The sequence below is a fragment of the Anguilla anguilla genome, chromosome 4, assembly GCF_013347855.1.
Source record: "Anguilla anguilla isolate fAngAng1 chromosome 4, fAngAng1.pri, whole genome shotgun sequence".
NCBI classification, from domain to species: domain Eukaryota; kingdom Metazoa; phylum Chordata; class Actinopteri; order Anguilliformes; family Anguillidae; genus Anguilla; species Anguilla anguilla.
Window position 1 is genome coordinate 30,691,239 of NC_049204.1, and position 22,604 is coordinate 30,713,842.

Genomic DNA, 22,604 nt, shown 5'->3' on the forward strand with positions numbered 1-22,604 from the left:
GAAAATTCAGCGTTTGTCTCCACATTTTAATAATCACTAAATTTAACATAATCTTTCCGGTTTTAATACTTGTGGAAAGCAGGCTGTGTATTGTGTTACTGCCGTGCCTTGAAAATCTCAGGGGGCACTACATTCAATTCACTACATCCGACTTTCAATTTTCTTTTTTCAAATTTCTGTTTTTAGGAAACGCCATCCGCCCCATCGCCCTGCGTGCAGTGTCCGCCATCGCCAAAGCCCTCCCTGGCTTCCCCATTCTGGCCACGGGGGGCATCGACTCCGCTGAGTCGGGCCTGCAGTTCCTCCACGCTGGTGCCTCCGTTCTGCAGGTAAGAGTCTGACTTAAGCCCCCTGAATTGCTTTATTCATTGGAAGGTCGATTCCATTCATGCAAAAATGATAACATTACCAATGCTCTCAGGTACAAGCTAGATGCCCTGTAAAATGTAATTTAAAACATGATAGAGACCCCAGAAATCTTTCTCAGAATATACAGTACTGTAGCTGCTGTCGTTACCCTGCGGAATGAATTATCCCATTAACGGGAAAGAATACAATTACTTCTGTACATGTTACAACACTCTAGTTGTGTAAAACAGTGACTAATTGACAATTAACTCCAAGTTTAGACTGCAAATGTTAAGCACCAGTACTGTTAGTTAGATATTGATGGCTAACAGGCCATTTACTATGTTTCAGCTGAAAGGAACCCACTGTCAGACAGCAATTATGTGTGCTTGTAAATGTTCTTACACGTCTACTGTAAATGTGGCTCGACACACATGAAAAACAGGAAAAACAATGATAATAAATTTTGCATTGTGTAGTTGCCACTCATTTAGCTTTTGTCTTATTTAGGTATCAGTATGATTTTAAATTTACTATGCTTTAATGGTTTGTGTGCAGGGATATTTTGGTTTTAGAATATGCATGCTACCTGACACACATCGCTGTGAGAAGGTGTTGCCTTTCTATGGTTTTAATGTTTAATGTTGTTAACAGTCCTCCTATGAATCCATTCATCTTTCTGCCTTGCACAGTTTTAACAATCCTTGTCTGAAGAAGGCCCTTAGAGATGCATTAAAAAAGAATTAAGAGTATTTTTTAAGATTTAGATCAGTTCACATTGGCATTTCCTCCAACGCACAAAAAGTTATTTATTATATGTAATTATTTTAGGTACATTATTTTTACTTTGACATAGGTTGTTAATTATAATTTTTCTTTCTTTGTATTTAAACAATTTCTGTTAGGGGAAAATAATAACTGCACTTGAAAATAAAGACACATTAGTTGGCTGTACCTAAATGAGTCGTACTGTGAGTGTGTGTGTGTGTGTGTGTGTGTGTTTGTGTGTGTGTTAATTATGCTGTAACATCACTTTTTTGTTAGCCAAACCTGAAATAACCCCTAAACCCACATGTGTGTAGAGTGTGCTGTAACATGACATTTTCTTTGCTTAACGAATACATATGGAATAGGTGTGGAGATTAGGAAACTCTTCCAGTGGATTACGTGATCATGTTAGTAGTCACATTAGTGTTTTAGTAGGCTACGTTCTAAAATAGCTGACACTGCAGGCTCTGTTCTATGGGAGACCAGGTTTGGCTAGGCCCACCTCACCATGTCTCAGGACTTTCTTGTTTGTAACTTACTAATCCTTTCTTGTAGTTTATTGTGCTATCAACCTTGCTACCATTTATACTTTGATTACCATACATTCCTTTTCAAGAGTCACCCTTGGTTGAAATAGTTCTATAGAATTCTGTTTTCAGCAATCAAACTCAGAAAACTGTAACACTGCACCCCACAATTGCTAAGAAACAGTAGGTAACTAGCCATGTCAAACTTTTAACAAATCCTTGCAGTAATTGTCATTAGAACCCACCAACAGATTTTTAATTGGAAAATTGATGCATAACCAGTGACTTATTTATTTCATGACTTTATTCAGGGATACTTTAATAAAAGTTGTGAATGAAAACAGAACTCATATCAGATGTGTGCCACAATACGTAGCTGAAGTTTGTCAGTGGATCTTACTAGCCAGAGCAAGAGTCGCTAAGGAAACTTGCAGCATAAGGAAAATAATTATTGTATTATTTCATAATATGCTTTCATAAGCACGTATAATATTGCATTTCATTGCTGGCAAAGCATAGGTAACTTGCTGTGATAGCTGTAGCATCGTTTATTTTAATGCATTTGTTCATCAAATTAACTAGCTAGCTGTAATGATCTGCAAGGGTTAGGCCTATACGCGATAATATTCAAGTCTACGACACCAATAAATTGTTAGCTATCAAGCATGCATGTGTTCAAGGATTAAAATAACAAATGATTATGATACTAACTGCCAAGGGTGAGCTGGTGCTAAATCAGGATATTTTTTTTTTCTTTGATTAATACGTACACTATAATTACTTTTTAAAAAAAACAGAAAAAAAAATACATTTTGCTCCCTGGCCCCCACTCTAAAAAAATGTCTTCCCCATCCCTGAGCCAAAACGTGAAGAACTTGCTTCACTGTGAAATAAAATGGGTCCATTCGTTACTTTGTTTTTTTTTTGTTTTTTTAAACTAATTAGGCTGAATGTCATCTCCAAATATGCTCCCTCCTCTCTTTGATTTGTTTCCAGTGATTTACAAGGAAGATAAAAAACACCATAAGCACAAAGACAGATATTTGAATTGTAGCAGCTCATACAGTAGGACTATTTCTCTGTGTCCCTAATTTCCCATGAACAGATGGAGCTTGGGACCTGTTTATTTTAAAAAAATGGAAAAGAGAAAATGAGAAATTATGGTGGAACTAAATGATTTAATAAAACAATATGTATTAATCCTAGCCATTAAAATCAGCAAGACTTGTCTTGTGAGGTGAAGCAAGATGGTAAGTGGTGTACAGAAGAATTATGGCTCCTGGGCAGACAGTGCGGGGTTCTGTGGGGGGAAATGTACAGCATTGTCTCAGAACCGAAGCTTGATTGATTTACAGAGGCAGCAGATGCATTCTTCTCAGAACAAACAAAATGATGAATGAAGTCCATTCATGGCATGCATTGATCTCGATTAGAGATTCACAACTGCCAGGTCCTCTGCTCCCTTTCAATTCCCGTGCTGTAATAGGGAGTGTTGAATTTGGACGATTGTTGAGGGGGAACCATTTTCTCGGCCTCTCTTCAAACCATGTCTGGGATGTCTGAAATGGCTGAGATTTTTGTTTCGCTCTTTTTTCTCTCGAGAAGATGAGGAAACACAAATTGTTTTTTGTGTGTGCAGTATCTCCGGCATGCGTTTTCAAAAAAATAAAAATAATGAAAACAAGCCTGAAAAAGAGCCTTTTGAGGGTAAAAAGCACTTCAGCCGCATAATAGAAACAAAACTATAAATAACCTTGCAGCATTATTAAAGCACATGCCACACAAAGGAGCTGCTGTGATCCACTTGTAGATCAATACACTGTAGTTAATTCATCGCCAAAAACATTAATTTGCAATTAAGCCCAGGGGGTTGGACCTCCTTGGTGTTACTATTGACTTCCGCATCCCAGTATCTCAGGGAATCATTACCTATTATTGACTGGCTTACTGTACATATGGAAAAACATGCGTGAATGGTGGTCTAGTTCGCATTAAATGTCAATTATTTCCATTTTTATTTCAAAAGGAACAGTCCCTGTATTTGTTAATTAAGAAATGTACAATGTATTTCTGGTTAAGCAGATCTAATCCTATATATCAAATTGAGTGATCCTTTACAATACCATTGAGAAAAATTTGTTTGGTTCTGGTCTCCACGCCATTAAAATCAAAGTTATTAAACTGTTATGTGTTCCACAGTGCAAATAACAACAGTAAATCACATCAAAACACAGCATCATCATGACAACAATAATAATCTAAATTAGTGCCTAAATGAGATGAGGATATAAACAGTGCAGTAGTCCATGAGTAGTAGTATTTGGACAGTGGCACATTTTTTGTTGTCTTGGCTTTGTACTCCAGCACATTGAATTAGAAATGAAATGGTAAACATGAGGTTGAAGTGCAAACTGTCAACTTTAATCTGAGGGTATTTATATCCATATTGAGTGAAACTTGTAGGAATTGCAGCCCTTTAAATACACAGTTCCCCTATTTAAGGGTGCCAAAAGTAATTGGACAAGTGGCTGCTCAGCTGTTTCTTTCTCGGCTGTGTGTTGTTGCATTGGTATTTCAGGCATGTGAAAGCTACAGAAGTTCTGGAATTGATTCTAGGTCTGGCATTTGTACACCTATAACATGAGGACCAACAAAGTGTCAATGCCAGTAAAGCAGACCAGCATAAGGCTGAAAAATCAGAATGCATTGATCAGCGACTTAGCCAAAGCATCAGATGTGTCAAAATCAACTGTCTCAAAACTAATTTGATTGCGCTTCACCTTGCTGTGGGACAATGACCCCAAACATACTGCTAAAGCAACCAAGGAGTTTTTCAAGGCCGAAGTGAAATATTCTTCACTAGTCCAGTCAATCTCCTGACCTGAATGCAATTTAACACTCATTTCACTTGCTGCAGACAAGGCTGAAGGCAAAAAGTCTATAAAACAAACAGGAACTGAAATGGCTGCAGCACAGGCCTGGCAAAGAATCAACGTTGAAGATATCCAGTATCTGGTGATGTCTATGGGTCGCAGGCTTCAGGCAGTCATTGAATGCAATGGATTTGCAATCATGTAGTAAATATGACAATTCTAAGGGAATGTACCACATGTGTACCAATGGATATGGACACAAACACAATCATTTTTTTGGATTATGTTTTTTTTTTGTTTTTTTACTTATGACTTATGATATGACATTTCTTTTTTTTAGTTCATGAATAATTAAAAAGGACAAATTGCATTTTAATTAAAACACTTTTTTCTCAGTGGATTAAGTTAGAGAATTTTTCTGTTTCAACGTGATGAATAACTCAATAGCTGGTAATTTTTTTTTTTTTTCTTTACACCCTATGTATATACTGGAAAATTCAAAGAAAATACCCTATAAAATACAAATGACATAAAATACAAATAATCTTCTGGAAATTACCAGCTATTTTGGTTAAGAGTCATCGCATTAGTTATATCTGCAAGTTTAGTTGGAAAAAAAAAGTTTTTCATACAGGAAATATGTAATTTAGAAAAAATGGACATTAGTTTTTGTTTTTTGTTTTTTTCATAATAAAATCATGTGTTGTCCACTTGTGCGCCAAGTATTATAATGTTAATTAATTTATTTTCTATAAGTACAGTCTGAAATAAGATATATCTTCAATAACCAATTTGCAGATAGATAACCCACTGTACACAATTCATGTAAGCAAGCCAAGGAGGGAAATACTGGTTTTGCATTCAAATCAACACTAGATAAAGCCATTTAATGCCAGTTAGAAAACTTAATTGTAGTGTCCTGCCTATATTTGAGGAACTCCATCGAACCATAGTCACCTCCATTATCTCCAAATGGGTAACATTTGGAACATTAATGAATCTTCTCAGGAGTGGCTAGCCTACCAAAATCTCTCTAAGAGCGCAGTGACAACTCATCCAGGAAGACAAAAAATATCCCAGAAGAACATCCAATGAACTGCAGGCCTCTCTAACCCTCAGCAAAGGTCAATGTTCATGACTTCAAAATACAAAATAGACTGGGCAAAAATTGGATTCATGGGAGAGTAACAAGGAGCAAAACGACTGCTAACCAAGAGAAACATCAATGCTCATCTCATCTCACATTTCCAAAAAAGCAGTTGGGGACTATCCTCAAGCCTTTTGCGATAATGTTCTATGGATATATGAGTCAAAAGTGGAACTTTTTTGGATGACATGATGAGTCCCATTGTGTCTGCTGTAAAGCAAATGCAACATCTCACAGTAAGAACATCATACCAACAGACAAACATGGTGATGATGGCATGATGGTGTGGGAATGCTTTGCTGCCTTGGGACCTGGATGACTTGCCATTAATGAAGGAACAATGAATTCTGCACCGTACCAGAAAATACTGAAGAAAATATCCAGTCATTTGTCCATGAGCTGAAGCTGAATCATAACTGGATAATGATGCGAGACCATGATCCAAAACACAAAATTAGATCCACACCTGAATGGCCGAAAAGAAACAAAATGAAAGTTTTGGAGTGGCCTAGTCGAAGTCCTGACTTGAACCCAATAGAGTTGCTGTGGGATCTGGAATGAGCAGTTCATGCTTGAAAACCTGCCCATTTGTCTGAATTAAAGCAGACAAATTTGAAAAACAGCAATGTGAAAAACTGATATCCAATTATAGGAAGTGTTTGGTTGCAGTTATTGTTGCTAAAGGTTTTGCGACCAGTTATTAAGTTTTAAGCGGCAATTACTTTTTCACATGGGTGTTTGATAACTTTTCATTAAATTAATGAAATCATTTTAAAATGTGTTTTGTATTTGCTCAGGTTCTCGTTGTCTAGTATTACCTTTTGTCAAAAAATCTGAAAGCATTCAGTGAGACAAATATGCAAAAACAGAGGAAATCAGGAAGGGGGCAAGTACATTTTCACAGCACTGTATTATGCTGCTACGCACTGTTATCATGTGTATATCCAAATTTATTTGCACCTCCCTTTTTGCCAAGAGATCAAGAGGTTTTATGATCTAATAATTGTTTTTTCTGCCTCCCCCCAACACTAGATTATGACATTGTTGCAATGGATTCAGGCGAGTGGATATGTCCACACCATTTTCATTGTGCAGGCCTTTAAGAGAGATGGAGCAATATTTCACTAATGGCTGAGCTAGTTCAGTCCTAATGATCCAGAGAGCAATTTCTGTCATTCCTGGTGCATGTAAACAGTTGTGAACCACAATAAAAGAACCATCATCAGGTTGTGGAGACTGACATATATTCTCAATAAACACAAAGAGTCGGAATGGTATCTATAGTTTGCCATTCATTGTTGGAGGTTGTTTTCTCCTGTGCTGTTCTCACATCTAAGTCATTTAGCAAGCACACTATTCAAGGCTTTAGATATCGATCAGGTATGCTCTCTGTTACTATGAATATAAATAAATGTATGCATCCACATACAGGCCATGGTAACAGGAACATTTATCTCTCTGCATTTAGTATTTTCTATCTGTGGCCCTTCAGGACAAAATCCCACTGGTTTTCAGTCCTTTGGTATATAGAACATACCATTCATGACAGGGTTCATGCATAGTCATTGTAGCATTTTTAGGCACAGCTGAATTAATCTTTCACTCTTTTGGGGAAAATGGTGTTCAGCTCAATGCTGGAATTTTATCACCAGGGGGAAAAAAGCTGACAGAGAGACTAGGGAGTCTAAAAGCATTTGAGATCTCAGAAGGAGTTGAAATCAATGCACTGCCACAGTTGCGGAGCAGATAAAAAGAGCCTGCTGTCTCAATTGCCTGGAAACTACTTAGAAATTCTCTCTTCAATTTATTTTTGGAGTCAGTTACATTAGCACTAAATGCAATGTACGAGGACATCACATCTTTGATGTTCTGAGGCAAATGAAAAGCACTAATGGAGATTCTCCTACAAAAACCAAGCTATGGGATTCACATTGTACACAGAAATCCATTTCTGGAGCAGAGAGAGGCTTTTTCTTAATTCTTTTTTTCTCTTCTTTCATTTGAATTAAACATAGAACATATTGCATGTGCACATTAATGATGACTGTAGATATATCCAGTTTAGCACCGTGATGCGTTCACTTTTCCCTTTTATTACGCAGATCAAGCACCGGCATTTTAAGCCAACCTATTGTTTTTGCTTTCCTCTGTTTTTTTTCATTTATTTTGCAAAATGCCAAAGCGGCTTTATGATGTCATTTTATAAGGATATTTAAAAACCCAAAGAAAATCTATTAAGGGCATTCCGAACAGAAGTTTGCATTTGACGTGTCTGTGGTTTAAGGAGAGGGCATCAGTGATTTAAAGTTTAAGTAAAACAAACAATACTGACCTAATTGTGGTTCAAGTTTAAGGGGTTCATTTGCTGGTGGCACTGATGACCATTTTTCCTCTTTTATGTTGTAGTTCCTATGGAACATGCAGTCGTGAAAGGTCTGCAATTCCCATCAGCTATCAGCTATCAGCTATCTTCAGAAGCCCAGAAAGGCGAGGTGAAAGTAGGCCAAAAATGACTTCATAATAACTTGTACGTTAGTTGGCAGTGTATGATAAACTTAGTTTTTGCCAACTTTTTCTGCAAGTATTTTTTTACCTTGCCTTTCAGGACCTGTCAGGTCAGACATACAACATCGTGCTGGCATTGGAGCAGGATGCCCATAGCCTAAAACAAATTCATGAAAGCAACCCAGATTTGCTTCATTTGCAAAAGAGCACTTAAATAGACTATTCCTATTATGAGTTTCAATTAGTGTGAGCAGAAGAATGGTGTGGAGCGCATGACACTAAGGCCAAGGTTTCCTTGACCTTATAATATAATATTATAATATATGTCATGGCGCTGTGATGGCGGGGGGCGGTTTGCAAAATCCACCGTAATAGACAACTACCATAGCCAGGGCTTACCACAAGCATGGTGGATTGAAAAAAAATAATTTAAAAATTGTCTTCAAATTGCTGTTTTTAAATAAACCAACTGACAACCAAGCTTGGATTTTGTGCTTGGAAGATTAGTCAAAGCAGGCTGTTTGTTGGCCTATGCCAGAATGCCACCCATGGTGCTGAAGACACAGAAGCCCCAGAAGACTCGTGGAAACACTTGATTTAAAGCTATAACCTACCTACACAATATCTCATAGCATGTTGCTTCACTGATTTACTTTTCAAGGACGAAAACCGACAATGATAGAAATTTATTCATGAGTCCTATTTTACTCAAAAATAAATAGCATATCCTGCAATGCATATAGTGTAAATCTGCTCTTTAAAATGTGTCTCCGAAGTATTAGCGTGCAGATGTCACACGCAGCTAAACCGCTTCGGAAAAATCAGCTCTTCTACCATTGATTGTCGTTTATAGGCTACCTATAACATCAAATGGTAGGCTATGCAGTCAACATCAAAATGGTCTTACAATAACTGAACTTTCAGTGGCAAAAGTGGCATGAAACACCACCTCCCCCCAAACCAAAAAATATTTTGCATTAAGTTATTTTTCATTGTCCAATGGTAATGTGTAGATGGATTCCTCATGCCAGGCTTTCCCAGTCTCATAAAAGTTTGTTATTCAGAATTGCATTTAGTTGCATTTATTCAGTTTTATTTTTTAACAGGTTAGGATACTCAAATTAGATGACTAGCTGAAAAATTTAGACTGCTTTCATCGATCTTCGTATTGCCTTCATATGCATTTCATTTTTGTCCTATATCTGTCATGAAATGTTTTTACCACATCAATGAAAATGTCCACACATTTCTGCTGGTAGTTATATTTGTCTGTGATAGAACTCTGCATTCATTTGACCTATATCAGCACATGACAGTATTATGCTGTTGCCACGGTTATGCACTAATTTGTTCAGGAGGCAATGTTCTGTTTTGGTGATCATATACAGATATAAATAAACATCTGTCACTCAAATATATTCATATGATTTGAATAAAATTAGTTGTAAACCATTTCATACTTACCAATAAAACAGACAAATATCTTCCAGTCATTTAACCATTATAAATATTTTGTTATTGCTATTATTAATAATAAAGGTACAGCAATCATTGATATCCATATTGATATGCATATGGTAGTGCTAATACCGTCATGAATATGTTTTGATTTTTATATCAAAACAATTGCTCCCATATATTAAAAAAATGATATAAGTTTATAAAATTATAAAATTAAGGTGACACATGCAAGAGCATCACCACTGAGAAAATAACAGCCTTTTAGCAATACGTATTTTCTAAAAAAGGAAATAATTTGAAATGCATTTGTTTAAATATACAGTACTATCCATTTACTGCCAACTTCTAACATATTTGTGATTTTATTTTGCCATAGTGTGCCCAGCTTTGTACCTTTATGTTATACCAACACAAATTGTACAGGTCTCATTTCATGTAATGGCAAGCTGCAGTCCTAATGCTTTACAGAACTGAACGCTTACTGAGAATTAAGGGGGGAACTATAATTATACCACCACAAAACTTTGGTGATTTGCAAGGTTTATTCCAAATTGAGAAATAAGCAGAGATATATCCAATTTATATCTACCAAAATTAGTCAACAGGATTTCTTTACACTTTACACTAATGTAAGTTTTTCAGGATTCCCACTGGCCCACATTCTGAGAAAAGTGAATGTTTCAAATTAAGCCATTTGAAAAGTCTTTCGAATGTACCAGCCACATTTCTGGATGAATTTTGATATACTTAAAATACCAATATGTGGTTACTCAAGAAAATATGTTATGTATTTGAAATAAAAATTAATTGGACCATTGTGTAGTCACACATTTTGAAAACGTCAAATGCTTAAAATATATTTAAAAACAAATTAATTTTAGTCAAGTGTGTGCATTCGTGTACGTGCATTTGTGCGTGTGTACGTGTGCATGTGTGTGTGGTCTGATGTGTATTTGTGCCAGGTCTGGTCTGTGTGTATGTGAAGGTTTTGTGTGTGTGCGCCTGTGCACATGGTATACATATATTTTTTTTTATTATTTATTGTCTATTTTTATTTTTAGTGTGTGCAAATACATGTGCAGTAAATTGTTATTAGTGACCAAATTGATGCATTGGAATATGGCCTGCAGTTGAAACCATTGGAAAAGTCACATTCCTCCTGTTTACACTCAAATAACCCTCAGAAAAATATCCTCAGATGTGCTCAATAATTGCTGTAAAAGCTTTTGGTCTGTGGGAGGCATAAACTCTCTAATTAATGCTTACTGTATTGCTCTGGAGAGCTGGGGTTTGTCTGGCGTAAATGAGCTTGGTGGTGGTGTGCTCATGAACACATTTTATCTCTCAGTTTTTCCTCCACATTTCTCACTCAACTGCAGTTTCACTCTGATTTCTGCTCTGAATTTTAATCATCCGCAGGGCCAATGTTTAGGTACCTTCTTATACGAGGAGTCTGCTTCTTGTTCAGCCTTATCATTCCTATTAGTTGGCATGTTTACAAGCCGGTCGTTAAATTGCCCCTCAATGTTTTTGCTGTATTTTTCTAACTGGAAATCAGACCCCCCCCCCCCATTCTTTTTTTTAATACCACACAAATACACTGACTTCTTTCTCATCAGATTGAATTTTTTTTTTTTTTTTTTGAAAAAACAACCTCTATGCAAATCAGAATCCTAATGAAAACATAGCTCAGAATAAGAATGTAGAATAAGCAAATCTATTTTCTCAGCATGGGTCTTTCTTGTTGAAAATGTGTTTTTAAAATAGATTGCAGACAAGAATGCACCATGAAGCAGTGTGAGTGTGAATGCTGTGGAGCTGTGAGGAAAGATATGACTTTAGTGTAGCCTGTTCCTCAGTCATGTACCTGCTACTGGGCTGTACATTTACTTCTAAGTAAATCTCTCTTAGCGTCTTTTTTGCCTTTGTTGTGAGACAGCCACTGAATGATTCAGTGAACTAAAAGGGTGAATATTTGTCAAAGGAAAGATCCTCTCATTTCCAACCTTTGAAACATATGTTTGATCCCCCTTACAACAGTAAAGACTCAGTGTATGATGCACATCACAGTATATTTTGTAGGCAGACACATCTGACCGTACTGTAAGAACCGCAACAGCTTTAATACACACTTTGCTTACATTAACTAAACCATCAGATTGATACATGCTACGTACATAACATCGATTTCTCAAGCAAGAGGATATTTCAGCTGAGATTAAAATTTCTACAGTGTCTATACAGTTTTGTTATTGTTTTCATCTGACCTCAAATTATTTCAGATGCTCTAGAAACAGAGAATTGTGCTACTCTGTGATTGTTACTCTGGAAATGGAATGGCAGTTTTGACATCTGTCAAGTGTCATCTTGGCAAGGCATGCCCCAAACCTATAGAGTACAGAGTTAGGCACGTTTTTGGGTTTACCGCAGATATTTAGCCATGGTGAATAGCAAAGTTTTATTGAGTCTTCCCATTGGTCAGTATATATTTAAACCAACATGCTTTAACCAATTACAGCATAAAATGCATAAACGTAAACGATTATAGAACGCACTGCCGAAGTGGAGTTACTCGCACTTAATACTAAAGGAGACTGGAACGTTCTGTAATGTTGTCATGACAACTGAGCCAGTGAAAGGGTCAAAGTTCAGTACAATTTAAGTCTCAATGATGAGCAAAATTGTGTTTGCAACGGTGGCAAATCATCCTTCGCTTTGGTATAAAGCAAAAAGTCATTGCGACTGACCATCAAATGTGATAATTGCTGGTGGAAATGACATACATGCTCAACTGTAAACTGTCCATTAATTGCCCTTTAGCACCACTGGTATTTTATTTTATTTTATTTTTTACATAAGAATGATGCCAAAAGAACAAAAAAATAAATTTTTGCTGCCATTACCGTACCTTGTTTGGTCATTTGATTGTTAGCTATTGCGTGCTAGCTAAATAATAATACCGAAAAGATGAATGCTGTTGCTTCTGCACATGTATAATTTATGTAGCCTACAAAAATGCATTTATAAAGTATATATATATATATATATATATATGTAAACCTGATGCAATATTGTTGGGGATAGCTCTGAGACAAGGACCGGGCATTTTGTAAAAATTAAACCAATTTTTTTGTTGTTGTAGTTCACTGTAGCATAACTGCTTGATGTGTGATCAGTCCACAGTTTTTATTATTTTTTGATTATGTTATGCCATACACCATAGTCCAACAACAAAACCCCTTTGCTACACCTGGTCAGTTCCTCACCCATGTTTAACTTGCTTGTCAGCTATAGACACAGTGATATCCCATTGGGATTTATTATTGTGGACATTATTTTGTGCAATCTGTACTTTCCCATGGGGAGCCATGACCATGTCCATAACTGTCTCCATTATGTGTCTCTGTACGTTTCTCCCCGGTTTATCTGTGTGTGCGTGCGTGCGTGCATCTATCCGTGCTAACAGGTATGCAGTGCTGTTCAGAATCAGGACTTCACCCTGATTGAGGATTACTGTCTGGGACTGAAGGCTCTCCTGTACTTGAAGAGCATTGAGGAGCTGCATGATTGGGATGGACAGTCCCCCCCGACCATGCGCCACCAGAAGGGTAAACCTGTCCCCAGACTGGAAGAGCTTGTGGGGAAGGTGAGTCACAGATTCCGTGATCACTGCCAGAGTGGTCCTATACCCATTTACTTAATATTGACTTAATTTGGGGGAATTCAAGAGAGTCAGTGTTCTGTCACTTCCTACTGTCCTGTCTGTCCTAAGGTCTTTCCAACCCAGTGCTTTCCAACATATTGTCGTATGTGCCTTGTATGATCAATACACATTTTATGCTCGTTAGTGATTAATAAAGTCAGTTATGTAAGGTAACTAACACAATTTTAAGCTGGTCTGATGTAGACAGGTGATATGCAATGATTAGCAAACGTGAGTCATAACCAGATACATTTTTCCATTTTAGCAAGACTAGGAGTCACATATAGTAGCTTAATCTGTATCTGGCCTGCAAAACATTGTTTCGGTTGACAACGAGATACGTAAAGGTTTAAATACAAAAAATGTAGCATATTGCAATCCATGTACAATGGACAGATTTTAATATGTAGGGCCATACAAAATGATATGCTGTTGATGATGATGAGAATAAAAAGCTGTTAGCAACACAGGTAATGAGCTGTATTGTACACTGCAGAAATTAGAAAATGATATTCCTTTATTGTCATCCTGCTAAGTTTTTTTTAACAAATAATTTTATCTACAAAAAAGATGGGTGTCAAAATTTCTGAGAGACTGAGATGTGCTTTGTAATTTTATTGTCAGTTAACCATTTCCTAGTTGATTTTGTGGTATTGTTTGTATTTTGTGGTGTTTTATTGTTGTCTAGTGGAAAGATCCATTTGCAGTTAAGTCACTTCCTAGTGAGAATACCAGGTTTTTGGCTGCTTGGTCTTGGAATTTGCTGCATGTCTATTGTTCTTAACAAGAGCCCTAGGACTCGTAGGTACAAAACAACCCCATAGTATCAATAGTATCAGTTTAGTCTCATCTGATCACAGTGCCTGTTTCCATTTGAAGTTCAGCATTACAAAATATAAGCACATTTTACACAGAATACTCAGAAACTCTGCTGCATGAAACCGCCACTAACTGAAGTTGTCTGCAGCATTTTATAAAACCACTGCTGTAGCACAGAACTATGCACTTACTCTTGTCTCAAAACCATCCATTAACATTGCATTAGCATTTGAAGAGTGGCACTAACCCGTCAATTACTGCTCTATTACAGTTTTATTATAGAACGACACCTGCCCATTCACACTGCCATATTGTTCTTAATATGGACTCCCGTATTAATTGCTGCTGCATTACTATAGACTTAAAATAAAAAAATTTCTTAAAAAAACCCATTCAACTTTTATTTTGGACCAAATTTTTAAAAAAAAGTTTCTTCTTCTTCTTCTAAAACTAGACAATGTAAATTTTGCAGGTCATTTTTATTTTTTGCATTGTGGTGTGTGGTGAACTTAGCTCAGCTTTACAAGGAACGTTTACTTGTCGACAGTAACTCCACAACCAAGGGGAAGTACATGTGCTCTGATTGTGTCACAGTAATAAAAGCTGTAAAAGGTCAAACATGCCAAGGTTGAATTATAGCAAACAGCAGAACATCACAACAACTGTCACAGCTGCCACCAATACAAGAGCACCGGTCTGAGGCGAAGAGTTTACATTGATTTTCTCATTATAAAATAAATAACTGAAATACAAATATTATGTGCTACCATAAGAATTATATAGAACCGTTTATATTATCTGGGAACAACAATGCAACAGTTTGTGTGGTTCCTGCTGTGTTCTGGGAATTTATTATATTTTAATATTTTTATTTTATTTTTCTACTGTTCAGGAAAAAAAAAAAAACCTGTTACTATTACATTTAATAGTGCTATTTTGAATAAATCACAGTGCATATTTCATTATTAGTTGTTTCTTTTATGTTCAGTTAAATAAAATAATAACAAATTGCCAGTTGCAGCAAATTAATAAACTTCAGTAAACGCCTTTGAAACCAAAGAATTATTAGCCTTTATCAGATCACAGCTATTCCACCGAAACTGCAATAGAATCGAGGCTTTGAAGCTCGCGTGCAGTCTCGTATGCACCGGCAGGGATTTAAGACAGCAGGACATCTCCTTGTGTGAGCAGACACAAGTTTAAATGCGAATGCCAAACAAGGTCACGGAATGCAGAAACAAAAGAGACTGGGGGAGAGCTAAGCATAAGCGATCCGCATCTCCGTGTTATTCCTGTTGAGCCCGACTGCGGCGAGGGGGGGTTGATTGGGGGGAGTGAGGTTCTGGAGAAAAGCTGTGTGATGTCATGGAGAAACATTGTGGCGCCAGAGGGGAAGAGATCCACACTGTGCTGGATACGCTCACGTCGGCGCAGCTTGACACAGGGAGTAGACTTATGCGGTGTGCGCGTGTCACTGAAAGGTTAAGACGAGGCACGCGGGGTGAGCCAGATCTGAGCAATGGCTTCATCTGTATTACGTTCCTGACTGGTATGCAGCGCTGAGAGAACGTGTGCCGTCCCGTCACCTGCACAGGTGTCCTTCACGTTCGACCTTTTGGCTAAAATTCCGCGCCTTTCCCAGCTCACCCCATATCCACAGAGCTCAGCTCCCCCTCTTCGTGCCTGCTAATTCAGCCAAGGATCGGATTCTGAAGCGCAGCGTTCGAAATGAAAAAGAACCCTAATCCGTAAGAAGGAAAAGATAAATGGCGGGAGGTTATTGAATTCCGCCATCGCTCGCCGACAGGGAGGCGGTAGGCCCACGCACGAGGTGCCAGGCTGGCCCCCGGGCGCGGAGACAGGCGGTGACAGGTGGCCTGCGGGCGTGCGGCGCGACCCGCCGGGGTGCGCGGATGCGGTTCCCGCCGAAATGGCGCAGACGCGGCGCGACGCGGGCCCACACAGCCGGATGCGCCGCGCGCAGCGGGAGGGCATCGCTTAACCTGCTGTCTGACTGAGGCAGAGCGAGAAGCGAAGGGGGGCGGGGGAGTCAGCGCCACCGCGCTTCGCCGGGAACAGCGCTGATAGGGGTCCCTTAAAGGAGTCCGCCGCTCGGATTCGTTTGATACGTACGTTACACGCTGCGTCTCCGTTCGAAGGTAGTCGCACTGCTTTCTTTAAAAGAGCCGCCCCTGTGATGAGTCGTCGTACCTCAAGGGATGAGCCGATTTTGAGTGCACTGTGCACACAGGTGCTTGGCAAAATACTTCTCAGAATGCACTGTTTTACAGTAAGAATTCCAAATCTCATAAGACAACACAGCTTTTGTCAAGAGATCAGTGTGACTGCTTTGATGCTGATAAAAAAAAATCTGATTAAAGAGGCTCTCAAAAATATACATTTGATGGAGAATTTGCTGAAGAATGTCAGGTAGTGTTAGGACTGAGCACACATCTAAAATGGGTGATATCATTGTTCTACTTTTATAGCATGCTTCTTTTCAGACATTCTATACCAAAATGGAGTTCACATTTACTTATTTATTTATTTATTTATTTATTTATTTAGTTAGTTATTTATCCATTCATGTATTGCTGTTTGACGGGAATAGTGGGCAGCTATTTGGCTGCCCCAGAATTATCAAGCTATCAAGCTAAATTTCATTAGTTGTCCCTGGGCAGGTAACAGTGAAAAATAAACAAATACAAATAAATAAAATACAGTTGTTCAATAGGTAATAGTCATACAGTCATTATATGTCAATGTTATTAGCTAGACAAACGTATCTCCATTATTAATAATACACACACTCATGCACACAGACGCACAGGACCCCCTACATAACTGTTTTGTAGTTGATTAATGATGGTATGATTGATTGAAAATTCTGATTGATCTTAATTCAATTGATCTATGTACTACACAATCACCTCTGGTGGACATTCTAGTTTTCCTAGGCTTGTCTGAACACTGTAAAATGAATAATTTCATTGGAGGAGGAGCAAGTTAACTTATGCATTGAGCAAGTATATGCAAGTTTATCAAAAGATTTTACTTCTTGATTCTATTACAGTAATGATAATTAGATGTCTTTTTGTCTGAATCAAAGTTTGATGTTTATTATTATTATTCTATGAAAGTGGTGGTAGTAGTAGTAGTAGTAGTAGTAGTAGTAGTAGTAGTAGTAGTAGTAGTTTTGCTATCATTATCTTTACAGGCAAAAAGTCATAGGTTATTACAAAAGAAAACATGACTCATGAATGGGAAGTGATGGTAAAATGTAGCAGCAGTCTTAAAGATGTGTGTATTGAGGAGATGACTAATACCAATAAGAGGCTCAGTAGTCTGATGTTAAAGACAGTTACAAACGCTGTTAGTCAGAGAATCACATGCCCACTGCATTTAATAACTGGAGGAGCCAGGATGTGAGTCAGCGCTCACCTTTCCTACAGGCAAATAAAACTGTGAAGACTGTCTCTCTATAAGAGTGTAACCATGGAGGATAACAAGGTGTGAGGCAGTAGAGATTATGGACAGGAACACGCTCTGCTGGAGCTTACAAAGGCTGCAGATGCAGGCTTCGTTCAGCAGAGAAATCTTAAGCTGTGCTGCAGAGGCATCGGAGAAACGCGGAGGGGCCCCCGGACCCCCCTGCTGCGTTTAAGCCTCTGTTTCTACTCCCCCGTCCCCTTTCATGGTCATGCCAAACAAGGAGCGGGAGTGCTTTGGCCTTGGGGGGCGGGCATCGAGGGGAATGGCAGTTCTTAAATGGCAGTTTGGCTGGCTGCGTGGCACGATGGGGTTTGGCAGGCTTGCGGTGGTAATGAAGCCTTCAGCTGGCCCAGCCTGCCTCTCTCTGCTGGGGGCCAGGACTGACTCAGAACTGCCTTTTACTCCTCTGAAAGTGTGTGCATGTGTGTGTGCGCATTTGTGCGTGTGTGTGTGCGTGTGTGTGTGTATGTGTGGGTGTGTGTGTGTGTACGTGCGTGTGTGTATGTGTGTGCATGTGCGTGTGTGTGCGTGTGCTGGTACGTGTGTTTCGGGGTGTGGAGATCTGGAAACAGATGGAAGAGGCTGTTTTAGAATGTCTGTGTTAAGCATCAGTAGACCATGTGGGCTATAGCCAATTAATTATAACATGGATGAGTGAGATGGAGTAATACTATTGTGATACCATCGGCAGTGAAGCAGCATAAGTTGTTGGTTGTTGCAAAATCATTGAAAGACAGGCATACAGTGCTCGTGTTTCTCAGTTTGGCACTGTTGCAAGCCGAAAGAATCCCCCGCACCCCCCCAATTGATTTCTTGGGTGACCTGCAGTCAAAATTGTAGAATGAAACATTTCTATTTCTGTTGTTATTTTTATTTTTCTTTGTTTTGGGGTTTTTTTTGATAAGTTGTAAAAAGGGAATGTACATGGTGCTTATCAGCTGAGGAGGTACTATCTTTAAAGTGGGGTTTCACCATCATTTGTCATTGATGGACTGTGTTGGCAGTAATGTCTTGCCAGGTTAGATATTCATGCCTGTGAACACGCCAGACAGTGAGCACCAGTGTACAGACTTGGCCCAGCCGTCATCATACTCATGGCATGAATTGTTGTTCTCATAAGTGTCACAGAGTAGTGATGCATTTTTCTTTCTTGGTGTTCACCTGTCTTAAGTAAAATAATGTCTTGTACTGCTCTTGCTATAAAGGTTATGTAGTTCCTAGTCACTGGAGCATAGCATGGCGTATCATGTCACAAATGACCTGTTAATAATCCTGGAAGGAAAACATTTTTAACAGTCTCATAAATCTGGAAAGTTTCTTTTTTTCTGGAATTGTGCAGTATAAAGATGGCACATTTCTCTGCATACTGAATCTTAGTATATAGACCTTACGTGTTTAAATCAAAATGGGTAGACATTTTATCCTAAGGAAAGAGAGCAAACTGATTTAAAGATTTTACAGTAATAATAACTGTCCTGTTGAAGTGCCAATTGAAGGTTATAAGCATGTACATGACAGAATATATTTTAGCAACATGCTTGTTTATTCTTCACACTCTATTGAGAGGGAAGGTAACACTAGACAATTTCATTTCAATGGACTTACCAATGAAATAGATAGAATTGGATGTCTGGCTTTGAGTTTTCCAGTGGGTATATCATGAAATGTACTGTATACAGGACACTGTCTACAGGAGATGGATTGAAGATCACAGCTTTGCCAGGTACAGCATGTCCCTGTATGTAGCTTGGATCGGGTACTGCTTTGAATTGTGTCCTTTGAAGTTTTTGTTAAAAAATATATTTTTATATATAATATATATATATGTAAGCAAAATAATGACAGAAGCGCAGTGACCTTATTCCGTTCTGTGTCACACCAAAGTCCATCTGCCATTTTTGTTAAAAAGTCAGAGTCCTTATCATCTCTTATCCACACAGTCAAACCTCCATTGCCACCAACTACGGTAAGATTCCGTTTTGCTCAGAGTGACTAATTTGCGAACACGTTTAATGGCCGTAAGGTTTGTGCAGGAAATGCAGGATTGCTTTTTGCATGTGTTAGAGCTGACGTGAGGCTGTCTTTGCCCAGGGGCACGAGCAGCGTTAAGATGGACAGTTATTGCCGTGGCGTCAAGCTTCTCTATGGGATCTTTCATTAGCTGCTCCCATATTTTGCCCCGGAGACAGAAGGCAATTGTCTTTTCGCCATGCTTTTGTTTGTTATTGGAAGACCACTGCTGAGAAGCTGTTAACCTGACTGTGTGAAGGAGGCTATTCCTCTTTTTGTAGTAGCAGGCACGTGGAGTTAGATTTGTAGCAACAAACCATTTCCATGTGGTCTTGATTTATCAAGAACAATTGAACACATTGAACAGCTGAGACAGAATTTCACCAACAGAGTCCTCTATGTCAGCATGCTTCATCTTTGGGAATAGAGGAAAATTTTGATGTCAGGGTGTTTTTGGTAAATTAATGATATTTGTTTATTTTAAGTTAACAGGGAGTTGAGCATTGCTGTTTGCTTTAAGCAATAATTTCACTTGGGCCACCTGATCATTTTAGACTAGGTGAGGTGGCTCTTAGACAGAAAGCTTTTTATAAAGATACTACCCCTGTTCAACTCAATTCAAATGCTTTGTTTTAAAGTTTATTTAGGCAATCTCAACAGTAATGATACATTTATTTAGGTGCTTAACAGATTAACCAGAAGAAAAAAAAAAACAGTCTTAAGATCAGTTATAGGTGTCCTGAATTAATGCGCACAATAGTTTGGAGAATGAAAATGTTTTCTTATTTGATTATATAAGTTTTTAAAAATCAGGGAGAGTTTTATTTTTGTTATACCAGTTATTGTTTTACATTATCTCATGAGAGGTTTTTTTAAACAATGATGAGCAGAGAAGTGCTGTAGCTTGATTAGCTTTATTTAACTAAGATTGACTGTTCAAATCAGAAAAATGGATTCATCTATAGACAACAACCGGTGTTATGCAACTTACCCATTTGGAGCTGCCATACCTGTCAATGCATATTTTATGAAGGCAGATATACATTTAGTTTATTTTGTGCTCCTCTAGTAGTTGTACCTTTATTTACAATTCTCAGGGGAAAAAAAGAGAAGTAACAATCAAACCGTATACGAGTCTTGTGTTTGGGAAAAAAAAACAAAAAAAAAACATTGCATCCAATTAGGAGTGCTTCTCTGATTGCTCAAGACACAGGCCTGGCAGCCTATGCACACCACCCCGTACTTCTCATTAAAGTGGCCACAGTTCACCAGCTCTGGTTGCTTTGAATGGACTCGCGTGAATTATTACACAACAAATAGGCTGCTATCATGCAGAACACAAGACAAGAAAAAGGCAGCTTTGTTTTAATGAGGCTAAGTGAATGTCTTTCTTGGCGCAGGGGCCAGGCTGTGGCCTTTGAGCAGAGCCCCCCACCCCCCACCTCCCCCAGACCCTCACCTCGCCCCCACTCCTCCCATCCTTCCCGTACAAACTCTGAGTCTCCAGTTTATGTTTATGGACCTATGAGGCTAATATACATTTTAATGCTCTTCAATAGGAAGGAAAAAAATACAGCTATTAGATTAGAACATGTGCTCTCCCTGTTAAATTAATGACAGCTGAACGCAGAGATAAATTTAGGTTTTCATATTTAATTATGGCACACTGCAGTAGTTTAGTGAGGATAAATCGCACAATTATTATGCTTCAGGGTTTTTCTTTTTTGACTCATGGTCTGATATCTTTCCTTAATAGCAATGTGCATTTCAGAGGGCAATAAACCTTATTGTTTTAATCATCAAGACATGCACTGAAAGGAGAGCCCACAAAGAGTAGGTTCAGACTTTGTAATTATGCTCTTGGGTAATGGCCTCAATGCTATATCTATCTATATCTACATTCATTTGCATTATATATACATGCCTTTGGTACCTTGAAACCACTTGTCTCTCTCTCAGATACACTGTTTGGAACAAGATAGAAATATTGCCTGGAAATGCAAACAAGCTTGTTTTTTTTGGTTCCTACCTTTTGTGATCATGTCTCAAAATGTGAATATGGAATACACATTTTCTGTGAAAATAATGTGTGGTCTATGAGTAAAACTGCCGAGAGCAGTAGCTAACAATCTAAAAAATTGTGTCACTTCATTAATTAACAACTTATAAAAATATTATAAGGCAATATGACTGTTTGCAGCTCCAATGTAAGCAGTGGAGTGAATAAAATTCAAAGAAATCAATTCTCACATGAAGGCTCCATTTAGAGCCAGTGTCTGTGGCCCACTTTGACATAAATGTGTGGTGATTGTGAGAATGATAAGAAACATGAGCACATTGAGCACTTTCAAAGTATTTCATGTTATTTAAAGTGGCTAAATCACTGTAAATTCATCTCCATCACATTTAGATGCATAACATTGTCAGTTCTCAATGTGCCACAATATTTTTTCCTAGCTCACCAAATCAATGAGTGCACCATACGCATCACAAATTGGGCGGACAGAGGGGGACACAACCCCTTCAATTTTTAACAATGGTCATTTTTTTTTGTAACCTGGACCACAAACTTATTGAGCGGTGCAAAAGTCTGCCGGTTGCCTGAGCCACTGTAGCTTGCTGCCCTTGATTCTGAATGACAAGAGCTCCCGCCCCTGACTTTGAATGACATGTTCTCCTGCCCCTCCGGTAGCTTGTCTTGTGCAAGAGGACCGCAGTCGCAACTGCGGACAGAATAGATCGGTAAGATGTAGAATTATGCGACTTCGCTGGTTTTGGCAGTGATAGTTTAAATGTCTGGTAGTGAGCTAGTGAGGAAAATAGCAAAGCAATTAATTTATAACGTAAATCAGAGTGCCTCATACAGGGTTAATCCTGCATAGAGAATTCTGATGCAGCTGCCTCGATCAAATTTTGTGCTGCCTCCACAAAATTCTGACCAGAGTCAGCAC

General features: G+C 38.4%; 1 protein-coding gene across 1 annotated transcript in view; it reads left to right on the forward strand.

Annotated features, from left to right (window-relative positions):
* dpyda.1 (dihydropyrimidine dehydrogenase a, tandem duplicate 1) overlaps window positions 1-22,604 on the forward strand; it is a 177,804-nt gene that overhangs the window by 145,640 nt on the left and 9,560 nt on the right. Inside the window, exons 19-20 of the mRNA XM_035414829.1 lie at window positions 187-329; window positions 13,096-13,275. Coding sequence (XP_035270720.1) covers window positions 187-329; window positions 13,096-13,275 — 323 coding nt within the window. The remainder of the gene's footprint in view (window positions 1-186; window positions 330-13,095; window positions 13,276-22,604) is intronic.